We start from the raw sequence: 17,563 nt of genomic DNA, 5'->3' as shown, positions 1-17,563 counted from the left end.
GTCTAATGATATATACACTGTCTAATGGTATACACACTGTCTAATGGTATATATACTGTCTAATGGTATATACACTGTCTAATGGTATATACACTGTCTAATGGTATATACACTGTCTAATGGTATATATACTGTCTAATGATATACACACTGTCTAATGGTATATACACTGTCTAATGGTATATACACTGTCTAATGGTATATACACTGTCTAATGGTATATACACTGTCTAATGATATACACACTGTCTAATGATATATACACTGTCTAATGGTATATACACTGTCTAATGGTATATACACTGTATAATGGTATATATACTGTCTAGTGGTATACACTGTCTAATGATATCCTTTCATGAATATGACATTACATAGGCTTATAAATTTATATAAATGTTTAAAATAAAAAACATATATTCAATATTCTCTGTCCCACAGTGTGCCTGGACGATAAGGTAGTATTTATTATTTTATTTAGTAGTTTCTGATGATATGTCGTCTATTTGTATTAAAATAAAATAAGAAAGGAATAAACAAGAGTTTAATCATAAAATAAAATAAATAAATAAAAATAATAATAATAATAATAATAAATAAATAAAAATACTTACGTCCTTGTTTCCGAGGTAAAAGACAAACTGTTTGCCTGGTTGGTCCTGTCTGCGGGCGCGTGAGGCCTCGGGCAGGGTGATGTAGAACTTGAGGGAGGTGTAAGCTGCCAGATCTGCCAGGTTACTGGGGGTACGCACCTGCACACCTGATGTCCCGTTGAACTTCACAGGTACGCTCACCTGAGAGGGAGAAAAGAGGCAATTAAAAATCTCCGTCGTCCATACCTACGTATGTTGATGTAACCATAGTAGATAGATGTTCTATAATATCTGAGTTTTCAAACAATAACGACATTTAACAGACACATTTGTAGCACATGTATTCCTATTGAGGGCCTGGGTTATGTTTGTCCCATGTGAGCCACCATACCTTGCTGGCTGCCTTGCGGGCCTCTGCGATGAGCTGTCTGATCCTGAGGATGTTTTCTGAGATGTTGGGCATCTGGGCTGAGTGGTTCTGCAGCTTGTCCAGCTTCCTCATCAGTATTGGGATGGCCTCGCCCAACATACCCACTGGAGAGACACACACAGACAGAAAATGGTCTGTCAGTCTAAACACATTTAAGCAGACTTGAGCAAATGTTTCTTCATTGAGGAAGTCTGTACACACAGTCAATCCTAATCAGCTTTAATAGTAACATTCAAAATGGAAGACAAGCTAGCGTCCTTGACCTCTGTATGGTGAAACTATAAAGGACCTACTAGTAGTATCTAGTGGTCCTACCGGACCTATTGTCTAGTGGTATCTAGTGGTCCTACCAGACCAACTGTCTAGTGGTATCTAGTGGTATCTAGTGGTCCTACCAGACCTACTGTCTAGTGGTATCTCGTGGTTCTACCAGACCTACTGCCTAGTGGTATCTAGTGGTCCTATCAGACCAACTGTCTAGTGGTATCTAGTGGTCCTACCAGACCTACCATCTAGTGGTATCTAGTGGTCCTACCAGACCTACTGCCTAGTGGTATCTAGTGGTCCTACCAGACCTACTGTCTAGTGGTATCTAGTGGTCCTACCAGACCTACTGCCTAGTGGTATCTAGTGGTATTTAGTGGTCCTACCAGACCAACTGTCTAGTGGTATCTAGTGGTCCTACCAGACCAACTGTCTAGTGGTATCTAGTGGTCCTACCAGACCTACTGCCTTGTGGTATCTAGTGGTCCTACCAGAACTACTATCTAGTGGTATCTCGTGGTCCTACCAGACCTACTGTCTAGTGGTATCTAGTGGTATCTAGTGGTATCTAGTGGTCCTACCTGACCTACTGTCTAGTGGTATCTAGTGGTATCTAGTGGTCCTACCAGACCTACTGTCTAGTGGTATCTAGTGGTATCTAGTGGTCCTACCAGACCTACTGTCTAGTGGTATCTAGTGGTCATACCAGGCCTAATGTCTAGTGGTATCTAGTGGTATCTAGTGGTCCTACCAGACCTACTCTCTAGTGGTATCTAGTGGTATCTAGTGGTCCTACCAGACCTACCATCTAGTGGTATCTAGTGGTCCTACCAGACCTACTGTCTAGTGGTATCTAGTGGTCCTACCAGACCTACTGTCTAGTGGTATCTAGTGGTCCTACCAGACCTACTGTCTAGTGGTATCTAGTGGTTCTACCAGACCTACTGTCTAGTGGTATCTAGTGGTCCTACCAGACCTACTGTCTAGTTGTATCTAGTGGTCCTACCAGACCTACGGTCTAGTGGTATCTAGTGGTATCTAGTGGTCCTACCAGACCTACTGTCTAGTGGTATCTAGTGGTATCTAGTGGTCCTACCAGACCTACTGTCTAGTGGTGTCTAGTGGTATCTAGTGGTCCTACCAGACCTACTGTCTCGTGGTATCTAGCGGTATCTAGTGGTCATACCAGGCCTAATGTCTAGTGGTATCTAGTGGTATCTAGTGGTCCTATCAGACCAACTGTCTAGTGGTATCTAGTGGTCCTACCAGACCTACCATCTAGTGGTATCTAGTGGTCCTACCAGACCTACTGCCTAGTGGTATCTAGTGGTCCTACCAGACCTACTGTCTAGTGGTATCTAGTGGTCCTACCAGACCTACTGCCTAGTGGTATCTAGTGGTATTTAGTGGTCCTACCAGACCAACTGTCTAGTGGTATCTAGTGGTCCTACCAGACCAACTGTCTAGTGGTATCTAGTGGTCCTACCAGACCTACTGCCTTGTGGTATCTAGTGGTCCTACCAGAACTACTATCTAGTGGTATCTCGTGGTCCTACCAGACCTACTGTCTAGTGGTATCTAGTGGTATCTAGTGGTATCTAGTGGTCCTACCTGACCTACTGTCTAGTGGTATCTAGTGGTATCTAGTGGTCCTACCAGACCTACTGTCTAGTGGTATCTAGTGGTATCTAGTGGTCCTACCAGACCTACTGTCTAGTGGTATCTAGTGGTCATACCAGGCCTAATGTCTAGTGGTATCTAGTGGTATCTAGTGGTCCTACCAGACCTACCATCTAGTGGTATCTAGTGGTCCTACCAGACCTACTGTCTAGTGGTATCTAGTGGTCCTACCAGACCTACTGTCTAGTGGTATCTAGTGGTCCTACCAGACCTACTGTCTAGTGGTATCTAGTGGTTCTACCAGACCTACTGTCTAGTGGTATCTAGTGGTCCTACCAGACCTACTGTCTAGTTGTATCTAGTGGTCCTACCAGACCTACGGTCTAGTGGTATCTAGTGGTATCTAGTGGTCCTACCAGACCTACTGTCTAGTGGTATCTAGTGGTATCTAGTGGTCCTACCAGACCTACTGTCTAGTGGTGTCTAGTGGTATCTAGTGGTCCTACCAGACCTACTGTCTCGTGGTATCTAGCGGTATCTAGTGGTCCTACCAGACCTACTGTCTAGTGGTATCTAGTGGTATCTAGCGGTATCTAGTGGTTCTACCAGACCTACTGTCTAGTGATGTCTAGCGGTATCTAGTGGTCCTACCAGACCTACTGTCTAGTGGTATCTAGTGGTCCTACCAGAACTACTATCTAGTGGTATCTCGTGGTCCTACCAGACCTACTGTCTAGTGGTATCTAGTGGTATCTAGTGGTATCTAGTGGTCCTACCTGACCTACTGTCTAGTGGTATCTAGTGGTATCTAGTGGTCCTACCAGACCTACTGTCTAGTGGTATCTAGTGGTATCTAGTGGTCCTACCAGACCTACTGTCTAGTGGTATCTAGTGGTCATACCAGGCCTAATGTCTAGTGGTATCTAGTGGTATCTAGTGGTCCTACCAGACCTACTCTCTAGTGGTATCTAGTGGTATCTAGTGGTCCTACCAGACCTACCATCTAGTGGTATCTAGTGGTCCTACCAGACCTACTGTCTAGTGGTATCTAGTGGTCCTACCAGACCTACTGTCTAGTGGTATCTAGTGGTCCTACCAGACCTACTGTCTAGTGGTATCTAGTGGTTCTACCAGACCTACTGTCTAGTGGTATCTAGTGGTCCTACCAGACCTACTGTCTAGTTGTATCTAGTGGTCCTACCAGACCTACGGTCTAGTGGTATCTAGTGGTATCTAGTGGTCCTACCAGACCTACTGTCTAGTGGTATCTAGTGGTATCTAGTGGTCCTACCAGACCTACTGTCTAGTGGTGTCTAGTGGTATCTAGTGGTCCTACCAGACCTACTGTCTCGTGGTATCTAGCGGTATCTAGTGGTCATACCAGGCCTAATGTCTAGTGGTATCTAGTGGTATCTAGTGGTCCTATCAGACCAACTGTCTAGTGGTATCTAGTGGTCCTACCAGACCTACCATCTAGTGGTATCTAGTGGTCCTACCAGACCTACTGCCTAGTGGTATCTAGTGGTCCTACCAGACCTACTGTCTAGTGGTATCTAGTGGTCCTACCAGACCTACTGCCTAGTGGTATCTAGTGGTATTTAGTGGTCCTACCAGACCAACTGTCTAGTGGTATCTAGTGGTCCTACCAGACCAACTGTCTAGTGGTATCTAGTGGTCCTACCAGACCTACTGCCTTGTGGTATCTAGTGGTCCTACCAGAACTACTATCTAGTGGTATCTCGTGGTCCTACCAGACCTACTGTCTAGTGGTATCTAGTGGTATCTAGTGGTATCTAGTGGTCCTACCTGACCTACTGTCTAGTGGTATCTAGTGGTATCTAGTGGTCCTACCAGACCTACTGTCTAGTGGTATCTAGTGGTATCTAGTGGTCCTACCAGACCTACTGTCTAGTGGTATCTAGTGGTCATACCAGGCCTAATGTCTAGTGGTATCTAGTGGTATCTAGTGGTCCTACCAGACCTACCATCTAGTGGTATCTAGTGGTCCTACCAGACCTACTGTCTAGTGGTATCTAGTGGTCCTACCAGACCTACTGTCTAGTGGTATCTAGTGGTCCTACCAGACCTACTGTCTAGTGGTATCTAGTGGTTCTACCAGACCTACTGTCTAGTGGTATCTAGTGGTCCTACCAGACCTACTGTCTAGTTGTATCTAGTGGTCCTACCAGACCTACGGTCTAGTGGTATCTAGTGGTATCTAGTGGTCCTACCAGACCTACTGTCTAGTGGTATCTAGTGGTATCTAGTGGTCCTACCAGACCTACTGTCTAGTGGTGTCTAGTGGTATCTAGTGGTCCTACCAGACCTACTGTCTCGTGGTATCTAGCGGTATCTAGTGGTCCTACCAGACCTACTGTCTAGTGGTATCTAGTGGTATCTAGCGGTATCTAGTGGTTCTACCAGACCTACTGTCTAGTGATGTCTAGCGGTATCTAGTGGTCCTACCAGACCTACTGTCTAGTGGTATCTAGCGGTATCTAGTGGTCCTACCAGACCTACTGTCTAGTGGTATCTAGCGGTATCTAGTGGTCCTACCAGACCTACTGTCTAGTGGTATCTAGCGGTATCTAGTGGTCCTACCAGACCTACTGTCTAGTGGTGTCTAGTGGTATCTAGTGGTCCTACCAGACCTACTGTCTCGTGGTATCTAGCGGTATCTAGTGGTCCTACCAGACCTACTGTCTAGTGGTATCTAGCGGTATCTAGTGGTCCTACCAGACCTACTGTCTAGTGGTATCTAGTGGTTCTACCAGACCTACTGTCTAGTGGTATCTAGCGGTATCTAGTGGTTCTACCAGACCTACTGTCTAGTGGTATCTAGCGGTATCTAGTGGTTCTACCAGACCTTCTGTCTAGTGGTATCTAGCGGTATCTAGTGGTTCTAACGGACCTACTGTCTAGTGGTATCTAGCGGTATCTAGTGGTTCTACCAGACCTACTGTCTAGTGGTATCTAGTGGTATCTAGTGGTCCTACCAGACCTACTGTCTAGCGGTATCTAGTGGTCCAACCAGAGTAGTGGTTGTAGACCTACCAGACTTGTTGGCCTCCAGGAAGGCCTTGTTTATGTCCTCATTGGTGGTGTTAGCGTCCCCGTACTGCTGCTGCCATTGGTCCACCTGCTCTTTGATAGGTGCCAGGGTATCCTCTACCTTCGCTGCTGTACTGTTGGCCTCCTCGGCTGCAGCCTTCGCCTCCTCTATAACCTTAGCCGTTTCCCCTGGAGGACAATATGTACAGGTATGGGTTGGAGGGATAGGGTAGGCAGTATTGGACTGGGTTTAAGCAACGTGTTTGTTTTGTTCTTGTACAGGTATGGGTTGGAGGGATAGGGTAGGCAGTATTGGACTGGGTTGAAGCAACATGTGTTTGTTTTGTACTTGTACAGGTATGGGTTGGAGGGATAGGGTAGGCAGTATTGGACTGGGTTGAAGCAACATGTGTTTGTTTTGTACTTGTACAGGTATGGGTTGGAGGGATAGGGTAGGCAGTATTGGACTGGGTTTAAGCAACGTGTTTGTTTTGTTCTTGTACAGGTATGGGTTGGAGGGATAGGGTAGGCAGTATTGGACTGGGTTGAAGCAACATGTGTTTGTTTTGTACTTGTACAGGTATGGGTTGGAGGGATAGGGTAGGCAGTATTGGACTGGGTTGAAGCAACATGTGTTTGTTTTGTACTTGTACAGGTATGGGTTGGAGGGATAGGGTAGGCAGTATTGGACTGGGTTGAAGCAACGTGTTTGTTTTGTACTTGTACAGGTATGGGTTGGAGGGATAGGGTAGGCAGTATTGGACTGGGTTGAAGCAACATGTGTTTGTTTTGTACTTGTACAGGTATGGGTTGGAGGGATAGGGTAGGCAGTATTGGACTGGGTTGAAGCAACATGTGTTTGTTTTGTACTTGTACAGGTATGGGTTGGAGGGATAGGGTAGGCAGTATTGGACTGGGTTTAAGCAACGTGTTTGTTTTGTTCTTGTACAGGTATGGGTTGGAGGGATAGGGTAGGCAGTATTGGACTGGGTTTAAGCAACATGTGTTTGTTTTGTACTTGTTTACATTGAGGACCTGCTCTTATTCACAACGATGGTCTGGAATGTGTGTGTGTGTGTCTCTCTGTGTGTGTGTGTGACCTCACCTCGGCTGAAGTTGAGGTTACTCTGCACCATCTCAAGATCTTTCAGTAGAGTCGCGTGTTTCTGCTTGGCCTCATCCAGATGAGTCATGGCGTCCCGGAGACGAGGCTTCAGATCTGACAGGCGAAAGGCAATAAACAACAATAAACAACAATAAAATCATGTTGTTTTTCTCGCTCGTTAAAGAAAATCAACACACACACAAAAAAACCCTATCAAACGACAATCAACAACCAGGGGGTTTGTTACCTTCATTCCCAGTTTTCCCAGAAATCCTAGTTTCCTCCCTGTTAAAAATCCCTCCTGATTTCAACCAAAAGTCTACAGAATTGTCTCACCCCCTTTATTCATCACCGAAACCAATTTCTATTCAACCAGAAGTGGGAGGAAACAATACATGTTGCATCAAGTACCATCATTTAGTTCCCGTTGCAGTGAGACGGCGTCGTCCAGCAGTTCAGAACTGTGATTCCTCAGACCGTCAGCTACCTGGCCCAGGTCCTGACCCTTCACATTCTGCACAAATCAACAACGACTGCATCAACGCCATAACAAAACATACCATATGTTCGTTTCTGACAGGCCCATTGTGGCAACGTTAAAGGTGCCACACATGTCCAACGCGTGTCCTCACAAATGTAGGAAATACGCGTATGTGTGTTGACCTTACCTCCAGTGCGTCCACAGCAGCTTGGTTGGCAGCGGTCTCAGCGTCTCTGACGGCGTCGATGATGTCGGAGTACGCTCGTGACGCGTTCACCGCTCGCTGGATGAAACCATCCTTGTTGGTGTTGGAGATCACACTGCAACACAGAGGAGAAAACGTGAAGTCGACGTCAGATCAATCAACCAATCAATAAATCAATCAACCAACGGATCAATCCTCCATCAACCAACGTATCAACCCTCCATCAACCCTCCATCCATCAACCCTCCATCAACCATCCATCAACCCTCCATCAACCAACGTATCAACCATCCATCAACCAACATATCAACCCTCCATCAACCACCCATCAACCCTCCATCAACCAACGTATCAACCCTCCATCAACCCTCCATCCATCAACCCTCCATCAACCATCCATCAACCATCCATCAACCAACGTATCAACCATCCGTCAACCCTCCATCCATCAACCTTCCATCAACCCTCCATCAACCCTCCATCAACCATCCATCAACCATCCATCAACCATCCATCAACCATCCATCAACCAACGTATCAAACATCCATCAACCAACCATCCATCAACCATCCATCAACCAACCATCCATCAACCATCCATCAACCAATGTATCAACCAACATATCAACCATCCATCAACCCTCCATCAACCATCCATCAAACCTCCATCAACCAACGTATCAATCCTCCATCAACCATCCATCAACCCTCCATCAACCAACGTATCAACACTCCATCAACTCTCCATCAACCATCCATCAACCATCCATCAACCCTCCATCAACCCTCCATCAACCAACATATCAACCCTCCATCAACCACCCATCAACCATCCATCAACCAACGTATCAACCATCCATCAACCAACATATCAACCCTCCATCAACCACCCATCAACCCTCCATCAACCCTCCATCAACCAACCATCCATCAACCATCCATCAACCAATGTATCAACCATCCATCAACCATCCATCAACCAATGTATCAACCTTCCATCAACCCTCCAACAACCCTCCATCAACCATCCACCAACCCTTCATCAACCCTCCATTAACCATCCATCAACCATCCACCAACCCTTCATCAACCCTCCATCAACCAATGTATCAACCCTCCATCAACCAATGTATCAACCCTCCATCAACCAATGTATCAACCCTCCATCAACCAATGTATCAACCCTCCATCAACCATCCATCAACCAACATATCAACCCTCCATCAAACATCCATCAACCCTCCATCAACCAACGGATCAACCCTCCATCAACCCTCCATCAACCATCCATCAACCAACGTATCAACCCTCCATCAACCAACGTATCAACCATCCATCCATCCAACCATCCATCCATCAACCATCCATCAACCAACGGATCAACCATCCACCAACCCTTCATCAACCCTCCATCAACCAATGTATCAACCCTCCATCAACCAATGTATCAACCCTCCATCAACCATCCATCAACCAACATATCAACCCTCCATCAACCATCCACCAACCCTTCATCAACCCTCCATCAACCAATGTATCAACCCTCCATCAACCAATGTATCAACCCTCCATCAACCCTCCATCAACCCTCCATCAACCAACGGATCAACCCTCCATCAACCCTCCATCAACCATCCATCAACCAACGTATCAACCCTCCATCAACCATCCATCAACCAACGGATCAACCCTCCATCAACCATCCACCAACCCTTCATCAACCCTCCATCAACCAATGTATCAACCCTCCATCAACCAATGTATCAACCCTCCATCAACCCTCCATCAACCAACGGATCAACCCTCCATCAACCCTCCATCAACCATCCATCAACCAACGTATCAACCCTCCATCAACCAACGTATCAACCATCCATCCATCCAACCATCCATCCATCAACCATCCATCAACCAATGTATCAACCATCCATCAAACATCCATCAACCAATCTATCAACCATCCATCAACCATCCATCAACCAATGTATCAACCCTCCATCAACCATCAACCCTCCATCAACCATCCATCAACCATCCACCAACCCTTCATCAACCCTCCATCAACCAATGTATCAACCCTCCATCAACAATCCATCAACCATCCATCAACCCTCCATCAACCAACATATCAACCCTCCATCAACCACCCATCAACCATCAATCAACCCTCCATCAACCAACCATCCATCAACCATCCATCAACCAACGTATCAACCCTCCATCAACCAACCATCCATCAACCAACGTATCAACTATCCATCAACCAACCAACCATCCATCAATCAACCCTCCATCAACCAACATATCAACCCTCCATCAAACATCCATCAACCCTCCATCAACCAACGGATCAACCCTCCATCAACCCTCCATCAACCATCCATCAACCAACGTATCAACCCTCCATCAACCAACGTATCAACTATCCATCCATCCAACAACCATCCATCAACCAATGTATCAACCATCCATCAACCATCCATCAACCAATGTATCAACCCTCCATCAACCATCCACCAACCCTTCATCAACCCTCCATCAACCATCCATCAACCATCCACCAACCCTTCATCAACCCTCCATCAACCAATGTATCAACCCTCCATCAACAATCCATCAACCCTCCATCAACCAACATATCAACCCTCCATCAACCACCCATCAACCATCAATCAACCCTCCATCAACCAACCATCCATCAACCATCCATCAACCAACGTATCAACCCTCCATCAACCAACCATCCATCAACCAACGTATCAACTATCCATCAACCAACCATCCATCAACCATCCATCAACCAACATATCAACCCTCCATCAACCAACGTATCAACCCTCCATCATGCTCCATCAACTCCTCACCTGGAGAGGTTCATGGCCAGCTCATTGAGTAGTCCAGCATGTTCCTCCGCTGCCTCCACCAAGGGTATCTTACTGAGGGTGGGGGCAAATGTCTGCACCTTTTCAGCCAGGGGCTTCCTGGCCCCATCCAACTGGGCGGCCAAACGCTCATACTCCTAGAGAGAGGGGGGGGGGGGGGGTATAATCAGGGTACACAGTCAATCAATCAAATGTATTTATAAAGCCCTTCTTACATCAGCTGATATCTCAAAGTGCTGTACAGAAACCCAGCATAAAACCCCAAACAGCAAGCAATGCAGATGTAGAAGCACGGTGGCTAGGAAAAACTCCCTAGAAAGGCCAGAACCTAGGAAGAACCCCAGAGAGGAACCAGGCTCTGAGGGGTGGCCAGGTGGTACCAGTACTGAGTCCATGTGTAGGGTACGAGGTAATAACATGGCTTTATACACAGGGTACCAGTACTGAGTCCATGTGTAGGGGTACGAGGTAATAACATGGCTTTATACACAGGGTACCAGTACTGAGTCCATGTGTAGGGGTACGAGGTCAATAACATGGCTTTATGCACAGGGTACCAGTACTGAGTCCATGTGTAGGGGTACGAGGTCAATAACATGGCTATATACACAGGGTACCAGTACTGAGTCCATGTGTAGGGGTACGAGGTCAATAACATGGCTTTATACACAGGGTACCAGTACTGAGTCCATGTGTAGGGGTACGAGGTCAATAACATGGCTTTATACACAGGGTACCAGTACTGAGTCCATGTGTAGGGGTACGAGGTCAATAACATGGCTATATACACAGGGTACCAGTACTGAGTCCATGTGTAGGGGTACGAGGTCAATAACATTGCTTTATACACAGGGTACCAGTACTGAGTCCATGTGTAGGGGTACGAGGTCAATAACATGGCTTTATACACAGGATACCAGTACTGAGTCCATGTGTAGGGGTACGAGGTCAATAACATGGCTTTATACACAGGGTACCAGTACTGAGTCCATGTGTAGGGGTACGAGGTCAATAACATGGCTTTATACACAGGGTACCAGTACTGAGTCCATGTGTAGGGGTACGAGGTCAATAACATGGCTTTATACACAGGGTACCAGTACTGAGTCCATGTGTAGGGTACGAGGTCAATAACATGGCTTTATACACAGGGTACCAGTACTGAGTCCATGTGCAGGGGTACGAGGTAATAACATGGCTTTATACACAGGGTACCAGTACTGAGTCCATGTGTAGGGGTACGAGGTCAATAACATGGCTTTATACACAGGGTACCAGTACTGAGTCCATGTGTAGGGGTACGAGGTCAATAACATGGCTTTATACACAGGGTACCAGTACTGAGTCCATGTGTAGGGGTACGAGGTAATAACATGGCTTTATACACAGGGTACCAGTACTGAGTCCATGTGTAGGGGTACGAGGTAATAACATGGCTTTATACACAGGGTACCAGTACTGAGTCCATGTGTAGGGGTACGAGGTAATAACATGGCTTTATACACAGTGTACCAGTACTGAGTCCATGTGCAGGGGTACGAGGTAATAACATGGCTTTATACACAGTGTACCAGTACTGAGTCCATGTGCAGGGGTACGAGGTAATAACATGGCTTTATACACAGTGTACCAGGTAATTGTGGTCGATATGAACATATAACTAGGAATAAAGTAACTAGGCAACAGGATAGATAAGAAACAGTAGCAGCAGCAGTATGTGATGAGTCAAAAGAGTTAGTGCCAAAAGGGGTCAATGCAGATAGTTTGGGTAGTTAGTGGTTAACTATTTAACTAACTATTTATCAGTTTGATGGTTTGGGGGTAGAGGCTGTTGAAACTTGCTGTATCAGTACCGCTTGCTGTGCGGAAGCAGAGGGAACAGTCTATCACTTTAGGTGTCTGGAGTCGTTTTTACATCAGAGTTTTACTGTACAAAGGGATGTTTGACTTCTAATCAGACTGCTTGAGACCTGCTTGGAGATTTTCCAGGGACTGTCTCATCCAGGGACTGTCTCATCCAGGGACTGTCTCGTCCAGGGACTGTCTCGTCCAGGGGCTGTCTCGTCCAGGGGCTGTCTCGTCCAGGGGCTGTCTCATCCAGGGGCTGTCTCATCCAGGGGCTGTCTCATCCAGGGGCTGTCTCGTCCAGGGGCTGTCTCGTCCAGGGACTGTCTCGTCCAGGGACTGTCTCATCCAGGGGCTGTCTCGTCCAGAGGCTGTCTCGTCCAGGGACTGTCTCGTCCAGGGGCTGTCTCGTCCAGGGGCTGTCTCGTCCAGGGACTGTCTCGTCCAGGGACTGTCTCATCCAGGGACTGTCTCATCCAGGGACTGTCTCATCCAGGGGCTGTCTCATCCAGGGACTGTCTCATTTTGTTGAGACTGTTTCTGACATGATGGATTTTCTGTTTGTTTTAAACTGTGTTTTAAATCCCTTTTGGATATTTACGACCGTAGTGTTTACCCTGATAAGGTCTTGACGAGGGTGAGGGACTGCTGTAAGGGTTGAGGCTCACCTCCTTGGAGTCGTGCAGCATAGACAGCATGTCGTTGACGGTTGCCACATCGTCCTCTGCCATCTGCAGGAGATCCTCCACTACCTTGTGCTTCTCATTCAGTTCATCCACCTTTTGCTGAGAAGAGAAACAATAATGATGAGTTCAAACACTGCAGGTCAAAAAGAGTTGAATATGTAAAAGAAAATATATGTCTGTGATTATGATAGGAGGAGTCACCACAGACACCATCTCTGTGTCCGTCAACACACCTGGCGGAAGGACACACCAGCACCACGTCACGGTGCTGCCCTGCAAATATAGGTGTGTGTGTGTGTGTGTGTGTGTGTGTGTGTGTGTGTGTGTGTGTGTGTTTGTGCTTGCATGCTAATGCATGTGTGTGTGTGTGTGTGAGTGCATACATGCTTCTGTGTGTGTGTGTGTGTGTGTGTGTGTGTGTGTGTGTGTGTGTGTGTGTGTGTGTGTGTGTGTTTGTGCTTGCATGCTAATGCATGTGTGTGTGTGTGTGAGTGCATACATGCTTCTGTGTGTGTGTGTGTGTGTGTGTGTGTGTGTGTGTGTGTGTGTGTGTGTTTGTGCTTGCATGCTAATGCATGTGTGTGTGTGTGTGAGTGCATACATGCTTCTGTGTGTGTGTGTGTGTGTGTGTGTGTGTGTGTGTGTGTGTGTGTGTGTGTGTGTGTGTGTGTGTGTGTGTGTGTGTGTGTGTGTGAGTGAGTGAGTGAGTACATCTCTGTCTGTGTTACCTGGCAGTCCTCCAGCCTCTTCTCATTAACAGCGTTCGTATCGGAGGCGACGGCCGTGTTGTTAACTGCCTGGTTCAGAGCGTCCCTCAGGTCCATCAGTTGGTCGTGGAACTTCCCCAGACTCTCCCTGATGTTCTTCACCAAGCCCTCGTTCTCCACCACACGACTCACCAGCTGATCCTTCACCTTCGCCAGCACTAGAGGGAGAGAAACACACCTTTAGCATAATGACCAGAAGGTTGTGAATACAACGCAATAACAGTAAGACGTGTCAGATGTACACATGGACCACAGCTCCTTCAGATGTGACTCAGCGAAATAGTACTTCCTGGTTCTGGGCTAGGTTGAAAAGACGATAGAGGTCTCTCTCTCTCTCTCTCTCTCCCTCTCTGTCTCCCTCTCTGTCTGTATCTCTCTCTCTCCCTCTCTGTCTGTATCTCTCTCTCTCCCTCTCTGTCTCCCTCTCTGTCTGTATCTCTCTCTCTCCCTCTCTGTCTGTATCTCTCTCTCTCCCTCTCTGTCTCCCTCTCTGTCTCCCTCTCTGTCTCCCTCTCTGTCTCCCTCTCTGTCTGTATCTCTCGGCACTACTCACATTTCTTTGCCTCGGACAGCTCTCTGTCTGCTATCTCCTTCTGTCCGACACAGCTCTTGAGTCTCATCTCTCTCAGCATGGCCTCCACCTGCTTCATCTTCTCAAGCAAGTCGTCCTCTTCCTGCTCCACCTGCGTCTCATTCAGACCCGTACGGTTCTCCTGCAGGTCTGGATAGGCAGAGAGAGAGTATTTAATACACTATATATACACACACAGTGCCTTCGAAAAGTATTCTTCACTTTTTACAAATTCTGTTACGTTACAGCCTCATTCTAAAATGTATTAAATTGTTGTTTTTTTCCTCAGTATTTTTTATTTATTTTACCATTATTTATCTACACACAAAGCAAAAACTGCCGAAATGTTTGCTAATTTATTAAATATAAAAACGGAAATATCACATTTCCAGTATTACAGCCTCGAGTCTTGTTGTGTATTTTTTTTATTTAACAGGTGGATATGGTTGATCTCATAGCAAAGGGTCTGAATACTTATGTAAATAAGGTATTATTATTATTATTATTTTTTAATACATTTGCATGAAAACCTGTTGTCGGTTTGTCATTATGGGTTAAAAATAAAAATTATGTGGTATTGTGATGTCATTATGGGGTATTGTGGTGTCATTATGGGGTATTGTGATGTCATTATGGGGTATTGTGATGTCATTATGGGGTATTGTGACGTCATTATGGGGTATTGTGATGTCATTATGAGGTATTGTGACGTCATTATGGGGTATTGGGATGTCATTATGAGGTATTGTGATGTCATTATGGGGCTGTAATGTAACAAAATGTGAGTCAAGGGGTCTGAATACTTTCAGAAGGCACTGTAAAAAAGTGTGTGGATTTGGCTATTTCAGCTGCTGCTGACAGGTGTATTAAATCAAGCACCCACTAATCTCCACAGACAAACATTGGCAGTGGAATGACCTTACTGAAGTGCTCAGTGACTTTCAATGTGGCAAGTCAGTTCATCACATTTCTGTCCAGCCAGAGCTACCCCATGTCAACTGTCAGTGCTGTTATTGTAAAGTAGAAACATCTAGGAGCAACAACGGCACAGCTGGGAAGTGGTAGGCCACACAAGCTCACAGAACGGGACCACCAAATACTGAAGTGCGTGGCGTGTAGAATTTGTCTGTCCTCGGTTGCAACCCTCACTACTAAGTTCCAAACTGCCTCTGGAACATCATCTGTTCTCGGTTACAACCATCACTACTAAGTTCCAAACTGCCTCTGGAAGCAACGTCAGCACAAGAACTGTTCGTCGGGAGCTTCATGAAATCAGTTGCCACGGCCGAGCAGCAACATAAAAGCCTAATATCACCATGCGCAATGCCAAGCGCTGGTTGGAGTGGTGTAAAGCTTGCCGCCATTGGACTCTGGAGCAGTGGAAACGCGTTCTCTGGAGTGAAGAATCACGCTTCAGCATCTGGCTGCCTGACTGACGAATCTGGGTTTGGCGGATTCCAGGAGAACGCTACTTGCCCAAATGCATAGTGCCAACTGTAAAGTTTGGTGGATGAGGAATAATGGTCTGAAGTTGTTTTTCATGGTTCGGGCCCCTTAGTTACAGTGAAGGGAAATCTTAACGCTACAGCATACAATGACATTCTAGACGATTCTGTGCTTCCAACTTTGTGGCAACAGTTTGGGGAAGGCCCATGACAATGCCCCCATGCACAAAACTAGGTCCATATAGAATTGGTTTGTCCAGGTGGGTGTGGAAGAACTTGAGTGGCCTGCACAGAGCCCTGACCTCAACCCCATCGAACACCTTTGGGATGAATTGGAACGCCGACTGCGAGCCAGGCCTAATCGCCCCCAACATCAGTGCCCGACCTCACTAATGCTCTTGTGGCTGAATGGAAGCAAGTCCCCCTGCAGTAATGTTCCAACATCTAGTGGAAAGCCTTCCCAGAATAGTGGAGGCTGTTATAGCAGTAATGTTCCTACATCTAGTGGAAAGCCTCCCAGAAGAGTGGAGGTTGTTATAGCAGCAATGTTCCAACATCTAGTGGAAAGCCTTCCCAGAATAGTGGAGGCTGTAATAGCAGCAATGTTCCAACATCTAGTGGAAAGCCTTCCCAGAAGAGGGGAGGCTGTTATAGCAGTAATGTTCCAACATCTAGTGGAAAGCCTTCCCAGAAGACTGGAGGCTGTTATAGCAGCAAAGGGGGACCAACTCCATATTAATGGTTTTTAATGAGATGTTAGACGACAGGTGTCCACATACTTTAAAATCAGAGTTTTGTATTTTGATGGATGTATTTGAATCCAAACAAAATGAGGGATGAACTCCTCTTAACGAATAATCTTCACTGACAAACATCGACTCAGATTGAAGGTACCCCCATAAAGATTTCTCAGCTACCTTCCACCTCTCCTACTATGTTCTTCATGTGAGAGAGCAGGTCCTGGGCTCTCTGATGGGTGTTGCTGCTGCTATTCCCCAGACTGTCTGCTTCTTCTGCTACCGCCACCACCTGGTGGGAGGACAACATTACATCAGCACACCTGTCATTCATTCTTACCATCAATTCTTGTTGGGATACGCAACTGCATAAAGCCAATAAGCTGATGTTGGAGTAATGGAGATACAAGTAGATACACATATGTATGTATTTGAACACTTGAAACTGTTATGAATTTAAATAATTAATATTTATTTGAATAAAGGAAAGGATAATGCACGTTTTTAAAAAGGAAAATGAGAAGAATAAAAGTATAATGACAGAGAAGGGCAGACAGAGATGGTCATTGTCTCTGAATAACTGATTAAATAATGACAGAGAAGGGTGGACAGAGAGATGCTCGACACAGATCTTCATCACCTTATCCTCCAGGCCGCGGATGTCTGAGTTGATGGTCATGATCTCTCCCTCCAACATGTCCGCTCTGTTCCTGCTCTCATCCAGAGTACTGTTGTAGTTCTCTATGGCATTCTGGGAAACAGAGTCAATCTCAGTCAACAGATATTGAACGAGTGTTTTTCAAATAAAATCAAATTGTATTTGTCACGGCCTGCAGTGCTAGCTGTGCCACCAGAGACTCGGGGTTCAAGCCCGGGCTCTG

General features: G+C 46.1%; 1 protein-coding gene across 1 annotated transcript in view; it reads right to left on the bottom strand.

Moving 5' to 3' along the window:
* lama5 (laminin, alpha 5) overlaps positions 1-17,563 on the bottom strand; it is a 255,832-nt gene that overhangs the window by 39,959 nt on the left and 198,310 nt on the right. Inside the window, exons 50-61 of the mRNA XM_064956204.1 lie at positions 17,323-17,433; positions 16,863-16,974; positions 14,483-14,650; positions 13,891-14,087; positions 13,145-13,261; positions 10,614-10,768; positions 7,732-7,864; positions 7,475-7,577; positions 7,064-7,177; positions 5,962-6,147; positions 985-1,127; positions 615-794 (exon numbers count right to left, since the gene is read on the bottom strand). Coding sequence (XP_064812276.1) covers positions 615-794; positions 985-1,127; positions 5,962-6,147; positions 7,064-7,177; positions 7,475-7,577; positions 7,732-7,864; positions 10,614-10,768; positions 13,145-13,261; positions 13,891-14,087; positions 14,483-14,650; positions 16,863-16,974; positions 17,323-17,433 — 1,719 coding nt within the window. The remainder of the gene's footprint in view (positions 1-614; positions 795-984; positions 1,128-5,961; positions 6,148-7,063; positions 7,178-7,474; positions 7,578-7,731; positions 7,865-10,613; positions 10,769-13,144; positions 13,262-13,890; positions 14,088-14,482; positions 14,651-16,862; positions 16,975-17,322; positions 17,434-17,563) is intronic.

Source organism: Oncorhynchus masou, chromosome 33 (genome assembly GCF_036934945.1).
Source record: "Oncorhynchus masou masou isolate Uvic2021 chromosome 33, UVic_Omas_1.1, whole genome shotgun sequence".
Lineage (NCBI taxonomy): Eukaryota > Metazoa > Chordata > Actinopteri > Salmoniformes > Salmonidae > Oncorhynchus > Oncorhynchus masou.
This window is presented reverse-complemented; position numbering and strand designations above follow the sequence as displayed.